Here is a 14,198-nt window from a genome sequence, read left to right on the forward strand (position 1 = left end):
ATAGTAAGTTATTTAAATGATAAGAATATTTTACAACACTACTGTTTTTACTGTATTTCTGATCAAATAAATCCAGCCTTGGTAACTTTTTCAAAAAATCTTAGCTGTCCCAAACATAGCTGTATATTTACACATATATATTTCCTGATCAGTTCATTAAATCCAAATATATAACTGTCATTTAATTTTCCTGTAGAACTACTGTGTATCCTATACAGTGAATATACAGTAAGGATCTTTACTGTACATCTAAAGTCTGAACACTTACATATACAGGGTGCTGTATTGTTTTTCACTGAAGAGAAGATTTATGTTTATTACACAGACTAATGATGGTTATGCTGACACAGACCCAGGATGAGGTGAGAAGTCTTTCACTGCAGGAGAGTAGAGGTGTGATCTACCCTGCCGGAGACTAATAATGCTTATCTGAAGAGATTCTGGCGGGCAGGGTGATGTGAGGGAGCGATATAGAGCGAGAGATTGATGGTAATCTGCACATTAGTTAATTGAAAACCTCTTTGTGGCACATACGAAGGGCCACAAGAAACAATATAATACTGATCATTGATCTAACAAATCAAATAAAAAGCGGAAACACTCCACCTCTGCACATAGAGACAGGAAGTGGTTCGGTGACTAATGGTATCTGCCAATTAAAACCCATATACACACACTTTCTAGAGCAAATCTGCTCTGCTTTATCAATCAAAGAATTGACAATCAGGAATTTTGCAAAAAGATCCGTTTTACAATCAACAATATAATGATTTAAATGTGTTTACCTGTAAACTATGAAATTAAGGAACCAAAGAAAAGGGTTAACTATGCAAAACTGGGACTGTTTTGGTAGATAAAACCATTAATGCACATCTTTCCATGATTACGCTCCTTTAAATTAAGTTCCAAGGATGATAATGGCTTCAGTGGACGAGCAGAGACAGACTGACTAAAATCTTCAACGGTGCCATGTTTAAATAGATCATTACGTCAAATGATTTTCAATGAATTGTAATACATTTTGTTGCATTTGAATGCAGGTATATTGTGGGAAAATGGTTTCTAAACATCATTCTGAGTGATTCACAGGCTGAGGTAATTTCTGCAGTTTAGGGCAAAAGCTGTAATTGCATTACATGAAGTTCCATAAAATCCACTGTGCAGCTGGCATGATGAAACCCTATCTGTGATAATTGACCATTAACGGCAAGCTTGTTTTTGCTCTGCGCACCTCTGTTCAACAGGCCCAGATATTATGATTGCCACTGGATCACTGGAAAGTATCACAATATTTTTGTTAACTTAGTTACACATCCATCTTGCCAGACAGCTAATACTGCTTTGGCTAATGTATGAGCACTGCTCTGTACTGACCTAACAGACAGTCCTCCCTGCCCTCCTTGCTTAACCCCGACAGACCTAATGGGCTGCTCTGAGGCCCCGGATTAGACATTTTGGCTTCTTTTCTTCCATCATTAACAGAGGCTAATGGACTTCATTTGTAAAACGAGGATTTGGTGACTTAGATATGTAACGCTTTCGTATTACGTGAGGAAAAGTTCACAGTCAGATTGAAAGGTGCAGGTCACTCTTTGTTTGGTATCAGTCACTGCCACCCAGAATAGAACAGCAGTAATGAGATTTCTTGCTTTCTATTGTGCTATGATAAATCCAATGCAATACAAGAAGATGCATCATGTCAATTCAAACTTTGTGCATGTGCACCATTGACTTTTTTGGACTTTCAAAGCAACTTACAAAACAAAACAATATATACAGTATATATATATTAATTAATTAATTGAAAATTAAACAAATTTCTCACACAAAATGAAAAATAAGCTCAAAACAGCATCACTGGCAGATCAGATGCAGCTTGTTAGGTCAGGATTTAAACCTAAATACCCTTTCCTTCTAAACAAAACCTGTAGCACTATTCCATCTGACATTTATATAAAAACTATTAAGCAGGTAAACATGTTTTATCTGTCCTAAGGCACCAAGTGAACCAATGTCCCTAGTGTCCCTCAAAAATAAAATAAAATAAATACACTTCACAATAAGGTCCCATTAGTTATAGTTAATGCATTAATTAACATTAACTATATGAGCAAAACATTTGTTAAAGCATTTATTAATCCTTGTTAGTTTTAGCTAATAAAAATGCAACTTAATAGTTAGTTCATGTTAGCGAAGTAAAAAAAAAAAAAAAAAAAAATCAGTTTTATTAAAAGTATTTTTCATTGTTAGTACATGTTAACTAATGTTAACAAATGGAATCTTATTGTAAAGTGTTACCAATAAAATAAAATAACAACTGTTGTAGAGGAAGACTGAAAAATAATGTATGTATAGCCTACTCACAAAATCCATCTCTTGGGCTGTAGTTCATGAAGCAGAACCCGATGAGTATCAGGACGATGGTTCTCCAAGTAACCTTGCGAAGAAGCTGTAGCCATGAAACACCTCTTCTATGCATCGAGTTGAATGCTAGCACTACAGAAGTACCTAAGATGAACACAAACCTTGCCAAAGGATTAAAGACAGTATTATTGTCACATACAGAAACATACTGTGTCATTTCACCATTTCACCAACTTTAAAGCAGTTCTGTTTTACTGATTTTTGTATGTTAAAAAACATTGAAGGAATAAGTGGTAGATTGAGTATGCACAGCTTTCTATGAACAATCTTTGTCCTTAAACATTTCCATAACAAATAAACCCACAATTTAAAGTGATAGTTTGCCCCACAATTTTGTCATAATTTACTCACCCTCAGTAACCAAACAGTTGTGGGGCACCGTTGACTTCCATAGTATTTGTTTTTCCTACTATGGAAGTCAATGGGGACCAGGAACTGTTTAGCTACCCATATTCTTCAAAATATCTTATTTTGTGTTCAACAGAGGAAAGAAATTCATACAAGTTTTGAACAACTCTAGGGTGAGTAAATGATTACAGAATATACATTTTTGGGTGAACTATCCCTTTAAGGCTGATGCTGCATTACTCTGCCTTTTTTGAAAAAGTAAATGGGTATTACAAGCTTCATACTCTCAGAGAAAGAAAGATTTAATGGCATAGTCAAAGCAATATAAATGGTACTGGGTTGGAAAAGCCTTAAATCTGAATGGTTTTGAAGGGAGATCCAAACTGTTGGACTGAAGTCCCACTCTTTTCCATATTAATCTCCAAAATGGAAAGTAATAATTCTCCATCGATTTGTTAAGTATATGCTGGCAGCTCACCAAGGCATCACAAGATCAGCTACTGTGAGACCTGTAACGTACATGGAAAAAGACATTCACGCATGAAAACCACACACACTTCTGGTGCATGTCTGTCTACAGTTGTTGGAAAGTTGGCTGTTTGATTGACACGTAGTAAATGCATAATCTAATTGCTGAATGACTGACAAAATAAGTTTTATCCATATAATCACACTTAATTGTAAACAAATGGTGTCATTTAGAGCATACTACCTGATGATAAAAGATTGTGTGCCCTTAAAAACATTGTTTTCTCATTATTTTTCGATTTTCAGACAGCAATGATTTATAAATGCTCACACAGCCATGACAGAGGAGGCCTCACAGTAATATGAAAATCCATCTGCTTTCCCTTATGATCAATACAATTCTGCTGATATGATGAAGAGGCCATTATGATCCTTAAATTGAGTTCATCTGTGAATACTCCAGGAGATGTGCTTCGTAATAGACCCCCATTAAAATTTAACATGCAACCCCTTCTCATCTGCGTCTTTTGAGGATGTTCATCCAAACGACATGCTGTAGATTTGAAACGTAAATTTCATGCTGAATTAAGGTGCAATAAAGCACTTTAAATGTAAGTATTTGATATCAGTGGGTCTTTGGTAGTCTATGAAGATTTATGATGTATCATTTTGCCTTTCATTTCATATTGGAAGCCCTTAATTAGTGGTATTTATTTATATAAATAAAAAAACATCTTAATATCTTAGAACACATAAGTGTGTATTGCAAGCTCTGTTCCAGCCAAAAAAAGAAAGAAAAAAAGAAAAACAAGCTACAAGGGTTGAACATGTTAAATGTTAAAATGAAGCATTTAAGAGTCAAATAATTTTTTTAGTCAACAAATTACAAGCCTGCTCAACAAAGAAGTACTTTTGCTCATTGAGTGAATGATTATTGGTTCATTTCAAACTAGACAAAAGCAAAATCAAATCACATCACGATTCACTATTTTTTTTATCTCATTGACTGACTCAATAATACAGATTAATTAGTTCACGAATCGGACATCACAGCTCAGAAACACAATATGTTGATATCTGACAAAACTGCCTATAGATGCACACAAAGTGTTCCTGATTTTTGTCACATTTGCAGTCAGTTTAGTTGCAATATGGAGCCCTGTATAGAGTAACAATTAGAGAGCTCATCATAGATCATTATGTAACCTATCAGCAAAATAACCCACCATTCCATGGTGCATGTTGGAAGAACCAGTAACCACCTCCTCCATAGTTCACAAATACCATGACCGTCAGGGAGAATCTGTAAACACAAACAACACTGAAAATAGAATACAGAGTAAAGAAAGGCTATTATCCAAAAAGAATATTAAGCAAATATTAAGTCTTTTAATGTTTCATATTGTTAATGATCAGAATTCAACAAAGGCAGTCAGAGGCCTTTTGGCGTCTTATAATTTATAACCTACAACACTACCATTCACAAGTTTGGGGTCAGTAATATTTCGTTTTAACAAAATTTCTAGTTTTAATTAGTGAGGATGCATTTAATTGATCAAAAGTGTTTCAAAAGATTTCTATTTCAAATAAATTGTTTATTTTATCAAATAATTCTGAAAAAATTTACAATGGTTTCCACAAAAATTCTCTAAATAGCAGGACCATTTTAACATTGATAATATTAAGAAATATTTCTTGAGCACCAACTCATCATATTAGGATGATTTCTGAAGGATCATGTGACACTGAAGACTGCAGTAATGGCTGATGAAAATTCAGATTTGCCATCATCAGTTAATTACATTTAAAATATTAAATAATATAATAGAAAACAGTTATTTCAATGGTAATTATATTTCTCAAGATATGTTTACTGTATTTCTGATTTAAAAAAAAGAAGCCTTAGTGAGCATAAGAGACTGACTCCAAAGTTTCAAACTGTATACAAACAAACAAACAAACAAAACATATCTTTATAAAATATCCTCCGATCCAACTCTCACTTGTACATTTTAAGTAAACTATCAGTATTATGGATCATAAGGCAAGCGGGTTTAGCATTTGTTTTATATATCAAAGACGAAACGCTGTGTAAGGTAATGCAACCTAAGCATTATGAATCACTCAGGAAATGAACGGTTGTCCTCTGAATCGCCCCACCCAGAAGTGCTGACTAAAGCCATCGGATGTAATTTATTGTAGACGTGTAACTTAGAGCAACGAAGCCAAGCTGCAACTTATTGTGCATGATGGAACACTACACTGAATTAGCAGCAGGAGGAGATGTTTTTTATTGCATGTTTGCATTACGCAGCATAAAATATACCTGTGGACACAAAATTGATTTTGGTGATCAAACTCAGAGGTAACCCCTCAGCTATTAAACTGACAACACGTAAATCATGGTGCTGAAGTGTGTTCTCTTTGGTTTCTCAGTATAAGAACATACTGAGAAACCAAAGCACTGTATAGACCTTCAGATAAACTTCACTCTATCTAAACGATCTACATTTTTCCTCACCAAATTCAATTAGCAGATCAGAACAGAGACCATTACTGCTCCTTTTAGGCCTAACCTGCTGATACAAGATTTTAATCACATGCCATCCTCTAAAGAGCACTATTAAAGTAAGCATGCCTTTGTCTTTCTTGTCTCTCTCTCTTTCACACACACTTTCTCTTTCTCGCACACACACTTTGCGACTGCATCCATTAGTATCCATAGTAACAAAGACAAAGGTTAAGTCATTTTCAAGATGAGACTACAGCACAATGTTTGCTATATAGCATGTTATAGCCAATCATTTTAATTAAAAAACCCTCAGTGTTAGGGAGGCGTTCAATCTTCCCAAAAAAAAAAAAAAAGCCTTCTAGTGGACATTAAATATTTTATAGCTTTAAGCTGCCTTTGTCTTTATGTCATAACCTGAATGTAATCAAAAAACTGCAGCAGACAGTAAAACAATGTTGTGTTTTTGTGTTGCCTCTCATTATCAATTGTTGTTAACCATACTAAAAAAAAAAATATTTTGGCAGTAACTCCCAGTGTATATTTGTCATTGTCATTTTATCCCAGAGCTATAGCTCTTTGCCCTGAATGGGCACATTTGTGATTTATATATTTACTGCAGTTCTCACTGTAAAAAGTCTGAGATATCAAATAAAACTAGTACAGGTAAAACATAATTGTGAAAAATTATTAAAACAGAGGAGTTGCAACAGGAGTATGATTTACATTCAAATTACATAGAAAATGCCAAACATCAAAAACAAAACTAAACCCGTTATTAAAAGTAAGGAGTTTCCTGCTTAGGAAACTATTGGGTATATTTAACTAATTGGGAACATTTTGTTGCGGGTACATTTGCTGTTAGTGTAACTTATCATTACAAAACCACCAACCTCAATTTGTAATCACAAATATGAGGAAACTGGCTGCAGGCTTTTGGCTGGCGAGATTAAAAAACAGATCCTTTTAAAAAAATTAAAATGCAAACAAAGTCTACAGTTATACTATATATCATGTTGATGGCATCTGATGAATTGAGGGCGCTGTTCTTCAGCTCTGAGGAAAAACGTAGCCTCAACAATTTCACCAGGGCGGTGGGCAGATGACAGATGCTTCTGTCTTCAGTGAAAAGTTTTGACTCACTGCTGGACAGGCCATATTTCATGTTATACAGCAAGGGAGTTGCAACACTACGGGCTTTCTCTGGGTTGATATTCTCACAGAGAGCCAAAGACATCTACCGACATTATTAAGTTCCACGTATAGCCAAATCAGGGATCCCATGTGTACTTTGCACAGTGTTGATTTTGTTTTGGACCTGCAATAACTGCAAAGCTCTTGTGAAATATCATGCATTTGTTGCAGAATCTAATATTACCTCGACATCATGAATCAACAGGACCTGACAAGCCAGCTGTGATGTCATCCTCTGAGTCTATATGTATGAGATGATGTCTATATCATATTCAAATTCAGCACTAGTTCCAGCTTACAGAATACGTAGGCTGAAATGAAGGAAACGGTGAAACAAAGAACCAGTCTCCAGCCACACTGATAAAACCATTAGGCTTAACAAGGAAATGGACTGTTTCATATACAAGAGCAAAAGCAGGTGTAGACTGAGTGGAACATCTGTTTTTATCAGCACTACGGTTTACAAGGAATATTATGAATATGAATGGAACATTTCTGAAAGGTTTCACATGAAAAGGTGGGGAAAATATTATGGTGACGGGCAATTCTAAGAACCATAAAAGCTTACTGTCATTCTTACTGTCATTGATAGTACAAATTGCCACTGCTGATTGCTATCTGAAAAGCACTTTTGCAACACACATGGATTATCCATTACACAAATCTCGATCTGGAAAGTCATATCCTCCCCAGCTCCAGATCTACAGCCTGCTGAATATGTGCTGATATGATGCCTGTATTATTACATCAATTACTGGGATGTGAGAGGTCAAAGCCACAGCAGCTTCCTGTTTCGGGAGAGGCGTGCTTATGTGTTTGCCCCCAAGCCACTATCAAGCCCTGCTGGGCTTCCCGATTAAATCACATCACCCTTGCTCAACAGCAATCCACTGTTCCCCACCATAGAAGCAAAAGATATTAGAGACGATGCCTAGAGCGACTACTAGAAACAATGGCTCGAGTGAGTGTATGTCCAGCATGTGACCCCTTGCAATCTCCTTAGTCTCACAATACATTCTCTGAGTGAATGCGGCCATCAAGTTAATGACAATTGATAAATAAAGTTCATGGAATTGAGAGAGTTGAACAAAATTAAGTTGTTACCGTTTTAGTCCAAATAAATGAAAACAATTTTTTTTGGGCACATACCCTCGAAATGTGTCCAGTGACTTCAGTCTGGATGACTTTGTTTTGCTTTTGTCCACACAATGTTCATTATTTGCCTCCTCCTAAAATAAGCAAAAACAACCAATTCAGTATGAATTTTAAGACACAGGTTTTAAGTAAGTTTACTAAGACGCATTTGTAAATGAGCCTTTATATCTTTTTTTTCTTTTTACTTAATTAGCATGAAAACAATTTAAGCTAAGAATGTTTGTACTGTCAAAATTTTTTTTTAGATATATACTTAAAAAAAAATATATTATACAATAAAATGGAATTAAGTATTAAATATATACCCCCAGTTTCACAGACAAGGCTTAAGCTAGTCCCAGACTAGAATGCATGTTTGAGCCGTTTTAACTGAAAGCAATTTGCACTGACATATCTTAAAATTTGTCAGTGCCATTGTTTTGTCTCAAGATGCACACCAGTAATGTGTTTTTCCTCTAAAAGATACTTAAATGCCCTATCTTAATCTAAGCCCTGTCTGTGAAACCGGGCCATAATGTAATATATATACACTCACCTAAAGGATTATTAGGAACACCATACTAATACTGTGTTTGACCCCCTTTCGCCTTCAGAACTGCCTTAATTCTACGTGGCATTGATTCAACAAGGTGCTGAAAGCATTCTTTAGAAATGTTGGCCCATATTGATAGGATAGCATCTTGCAGTTGATGGAGATTTGTGGGATGCGCATCCAGGGCACGAAGCTCCCGTTCCACCACATCCCAAAGATGCTCTATTGGGTTGAGATCTGGTGACTGTGGGGGCCATTTTAGTACAGTGAACTCATTGTCATGTTCAAGAAACCAATTTGAAATGATTCGAGCTTTGTGACATGGTGCATTATCCTGCTGGAAGTAGCCATCAGAGGATGGGTACATGGTGGTCATAAAGGGATGGACATGGTCAGAAACAATGCTCAGGTAGGCCGTGGCATTTAAACAATGCCCAATTGGCACTAAGGGGCCTAAAGTGTGCCAAGAAAACATCCCCCACACCATTACACCACCACCACCAGCCTGCACAGTGGTAACAAGGCATGATGGATCCATGTTCTCATTCTGTTTACGCCAAATTCTGACTCTACCATCTGAATGTCTCAACAGAAATCGAGACTCATCAGACCAGGCAACATTTTTCCAGTCTTCAACTGTCCAATTTTGGTGAGCTCGTGCAAATTGTAGCCTCTTTTTCCTATTTGTAGTGGAGATGAGTGGTACCCGGTGGGGTCTTCTGCTGTTGTAGCCCATCCGCCTCAAGGTTTTGCGTGTTGTGGCTTCACAAATGCTTTGCTGCATACCTCGGTTGTAACGAGTGGTTATTTCAGTCAAAGTTGCTCTTCGATCAGCTTGAATCAGTCGGCCCATTCTCCTCTGACCTCTAGCATCAACAAGGCATTTTCGCCCACAGGACTGCTGCATACTGGATGTTTTTCCCTTTTCACACCATTCTTTGTAAACCCTAGAAATGGTTGTGCGTGAAAATCCCAGTAACTGAGCAGATTGTGAAATACTCAGACCGGCCCGTCTGGCACCAACAACCATGCCACGCTCAAAATTGCTTAAATCACCTTTCTTTCCCATTCTGACATTCAGTTTGGAGTTCAGGAGATTGTCTTGACCAGGACCACACCCCTAAATGCATTGAATCAACTGCCATGTGATTGGTTGATTAGATAATTGCATTAATGAGAAATTGAACAGGTGTTCCTAATAATCCTTTAGGTGAGTGTATATAATTGTTGATGAGGAGAGGTGAGAATCCAAGTGCAGCAACAGTTTATTAAAAAACACAAACCAAAATAATCCAGACAGGGGAAACCAGAGGAAACACCTCCAAAACGCTTGAAGAAACCTTCCTGAAAAGCTACAGTACTGTGAAAAGTTTTAGGCAAAATGCTGTAAAGTGAGGATGCTTTAAAAAATAATGTCCGAAATAGATTTTAATTATTAAGTAACTTCTGTTAACAAAATCAAATAAATATTTGATGTGACCACCCTTTGCATTTAAAACAGCTTTTGTCCTAGGTAAACGTGCACATAGTTTTTCAGGTAGCTTTGCAATAGGCTTCTTCAAGCATTCTTCTGGATTTAATCTGTCTGTTTTTTTCTGTTTCTTTATGTAATCACAGACGGACTCGATGATGGTGAGATCAGATCTCGGTGTGGATCATACCGGCTGTTGTCAGACTCCACCTTTGCATACAAAAATCTTACTGGATTAATCAAATTAATGGCAACAAGAATGTTTGGAAATGTAAACTGATATTTCCTACTGACACACTACAGCAAAATATATACTGTAAAACTACTGTAAATAACTGTAAATAATAATTTCACACAGTACTATGTACAGTATATACTGTATATATAAACAATAATAGCATATATATTTTACAGAACTAATAGAATAATGATTATAATTGGTGTCAAATGAGGAAATTAAGATTTCTGGATTTAGAACTCCAAATAAATAAATGTTTTAAATCAGTCATGGCTTTGCCCATGTTTGGGTAGCGTGAGCAGCCTCAAGCATGTTTGGAGAGCATGAATAGTTTCTCTCATTTCCAAAGGAAGATGTTCCCATTCACCATATGGTCTTGCGATGGCAGTGAGATCCATCAGAAAGAAATTAGCATTACCCTCTTCCTGCTCTGGCTCTCCAAACAACTGCATGATAGGCCGCAGACAAAGCTAATCAAACTTTCAGACCAGGACAATCAAGCAATACCACAGAAAATTAAACTATATCCACTACAAGGCTCCATAGACATCTCTATGAGCCATTTTCATTTTAGATGTGATCATCCTGGAAATTGCAGATTAGGACTGTTATGAACTAACCATAAACAAATTCACAGTGTTTGACGCATAACATATGTGCCTATTGTATGATGCATGAACCGTTTTGCCCTCACCATTTCCATGGAGTTTTGAGACCTGTGACAGCAGATTATATTCTTTAGCCTCTGTGTACAGCTGCATCTGTAGAGGTATAAAACATTCATGTGAATTCAACTTAAACAAATGTTGTGTTTAAACATGAACACATTTTTTTTTTACATACACTGCCATTCAAAATTCAGAAATATTTGTTTGTGTTTGAAAGAAGTCTCTTATGCTCTCCAAATCTGCATTTATTTGATCAAATGATGCAACGGATGCTATAGGTCACATGATAATGACAACATGGCGGATATATTACATTAGAATTTCATTTATACTACACACTTTCATATTATAGAACTTTTTTGGGGGGGTTGCAAAGTAAATTAATTAAAAAAAAACTAATTGTAGTACCTACGCGATTTTGGACGCAGCATAATACCTTTTTTAGGATTTTGTAACATTTGAAAAATTATAAAATGTCTTTACTGTCGCTTTTGATCAATTTAATGCATTGTTGCTGAATAAAAGTAATAAATCCTACTTAACCCAAACTTTTGAATGGTAGTGTAAATACTCGAATTTGAAAGAGAAAAACAGATAATATTGTTACCTAAGTATACAAGGCAAAGAGGCCCAAAATACAGTGACAGAAGCCAGAATCAAGAATGCCGCCAACAGCGCTAAAGAATCAATATCAAACACATAAGAACAAAGGTTAAACACACTTTTATCTGCAGTTATTGTGAGGGGAACTTGTTTTTAATGTTTAGCAATAAGGATCCTGTGAATGTTCCTTGCAGAAAGTAAGTAGTCTGTTAGAGTAATTAAAAGTAAAGGGTTAAAAACATGTTCAGTTTATACGATTTTCTCAGCCTTTGCTCTGAACAGCCTCTGTCACCCATGCTACGCCACAAGGGAGCTCTCAAGAATCCAGCAGTGTCCTTTTATGTAATCTGAAACCAGTCTATAGGCGTACAATCAATCTATGAAACCCTAGCCTTGGGTCTCCAATAATGCCATGTACTGAGGCAATATTTTCACAGTGCATGATAGAATGGATCATATTGGCTGCCAGAGGCCGTCCTCCATGATACTGGTCGCTTAGAGGAAGGTGTAAAACAGGAAGCATGAATGTGTCATATTCCAAGTATTAGGAAGCTACAGACGTTTTTATTGAGTTTGTGTATACTGCAAGATAAAACTGAAAATCATACTGAAGTGAGATCAGGAGCACTTGATGTACTTTTTCACTTTCCATAAAACCAAATTGAGTTCAACATTGTTACATAATGCTTACGTAAGGTCTAAATTGGAAGCCCACCGTTTATCATCTTTACAGTCAAAACATGGACAACACAGAATATAATGGCTAATCAAATGGACACGTTACACCCGGTGATCTCAAGCGATCACTGTTTGGTGGAAGAGTGGAGGCCTTTTGTGGAAAAACAAACAAAGAAAGCACCATTTGATCAAAGTGTGAATACACTTGATGACATGAGGGGAAACAGTGAAACTGTGATGATACTATAGTGACGACTGAGTTCAGGAGCCTGGACAAACTGGCCCTGAGATAAATAAACACGCCGTGTAGTGTACATCTAACATTCTGCCCACTTAAGAGTACTTTTAAACATGTCATGTTTGTCATGCCACAAATGTCCTTCAACTTGAGAGGATTGGTTGCTACTAAGAAAAATACAGAAAACAAACTAACATCTTAAAACAGGTACTTTAATTTAGCATGTTTTGTTTATATGTAAGTTCAGGGCTGTCAAAGTTATAATTGTATTTAAATATAATTTGATATTATTATTATTATTTTGAGATTATCTTTATATATATATTTTTTTTTACACTAATTGCTAAAGTTCAGAATCAGCAACACTTAAATTTACTCTAATTTGCACAGTTCAGTCTAAATGTTAATTAGTATCTAAGCTTAAGCAGGCCAATTACTACATTTTTGTATAATTTACTGCCTGTATTCATCATAGACCCAAGATTGAGGTCGGAGTTTGAATTTTTCAGGCCAAGATGGGCTTAAAATAGTGTCACTCTGGGTGGTGCAATTCATTTGATAACAGCATTTTTTTTATTTTTTTATTTTTTTTATTCAGTGTCCACTAATCAGTTCTTCTTAACATCTGCTGATCACTAGCACCATCACTTACGTTGTAAGAGCCCTTTGGAGCTGGAGTGTAATCACCAACCAGTCCGGCTAATGGAAGCTCATCATATAGCCTGGAGTTTAGTCACACTGGCCATATATCTGACAGATAATGGCTACTTGCCCTTAAAAGTCTGATCTACAACATAATCTGCACTATTGCAAAGTAGACTGTACATTATAGAGCGTGGTGCTTTCAAAACCCCATTATGCTTTAATCCTTCACGCTCCTCTAATGTATTTCCCACAATGCTCCCCTCCCGGGGCATCTTCCAAAACAAACATGGCAGAAAAGCTTTTCTTTGAGCTGTTTTTTTTCCTCTTTTTTCTTTTTTTTCAAGAAATTAGTAGTTCATCGGATCAATATAGTCTCAACTGACTCCTGGGATATGAGGGAGGCGCTTCCCTGCTGAACTTTGGAGCACAATACATGTCTTTTGGTGACTTATTTAATGTTGTTAATTACACAGTATGTATACTTACGCATGTATGCATTATTCGGTCTCCTATCCACATTGAGAGAACAGGTTACATCATTTAGCAAGCTAGGCTGCCTCATCCAGAGAGAATAATGGCCAGCTTCCTCAAATGTCTGACTCAGACTAGGGAGGAGAAATAATGTCATCAACATGTAATAAAACACTGATCCATCCATCACATCCTTATAGTCATGACGATGGTTATTGCATTTTTTGTGTTTTGTTTAAAAAGCTTTCCTCTTTTGAAATGTTATTTACATTTTCTGTTACACATCATCACCAGCATTTTCAAATGTATGAATTTGTTGTTTTCTTGTTAACCACAAATTGTTTGCTGACTGATGTAAGTAGCCTGTCATGTAAATGTTTACCTTAAGTAGTCCAAAAATCAACTTTGTCTTTATATTTATTAAAGTCAAAATGATTTATATGGTTTATCACCAATATTTTTGTATTTTCTGATTGTTTTGTATATATAAATGCCTCTTTGTAGCAGCATGGAGCAGAATTATAACAAACAATGACATACAAGAGGCTGAAGGGGG

At 36.1% G+C, this 14,198-nt stretch overlaps 1 protein-coding gene and 1 long non-coding RNA gene across 3 annotated transcripts in view; one reads left to right on the plus strand and one right to left on the minus strand.

Annotated features, from left to right (window-relative positions):
- The window catches only part of LOC309487270, a 93,610-nt gene that overhangs the window by 46,704 nt on the left and 32,708 nt on the right, over window positions 1-14,198 (plus strand). The gene's annotated exons all lie outside the window — the stretch shown is intronic.
- LOC309487233 (heparan-alpha-glucosaminide N-acetyltransferase) overlaps window positions 1-14,198 on the minus strand; it is a 29,817-nt gene that overhangs the window by 14,186 nt on the left and 1,433 nt on the right. For both annotated transcript variants that reach the window (XM_082154826.1, XM_082154825.1), the window contains exons 4-10: window positions 13,658-13,776; window positions 11,615-11,684; window positions 11,034-11,100; window positions 8,093-8,172; window positions 4,467-4,543; window positions 3,251-3,281; window positions 2,365-2,525 (exon numbers count right to left, since the gene is read on the minus strand). In XM_082154826.1, coding sequence (XP_082010952.1) covers window positions 2,365-2,525; window positions 3,251-3,281; window positions 4,467-4,543; window positions 8,093-8,172; window positions 11,034-11,100; window positions 11,615-11,684; window positions 13,658-13,776 — 605 coding nt within the window. The remainder of the gene's footprint in view (window positions 1-2,364; window positions 2,526-3,250; window positions 3,282-4,466; window positions 4,544-8,092; window positions 8,173-11,033; window positions 11,101-11,614; window positions 11,685-13,657; window positions 13,777-14,198) is intronic.

Source organism: Leuciscus leuciscus (assembly GCF_965113295.1).
Source record: "Leuciscus leuciscus genome assembly, chromosome: 22".
Taxonomy (NCBI): Eukaryota; Metazoa; Chordata; class Actinopteri; order Cypriniformes; family Leuciscidae; genus Leuciscus; species Leuciscus leuciscus.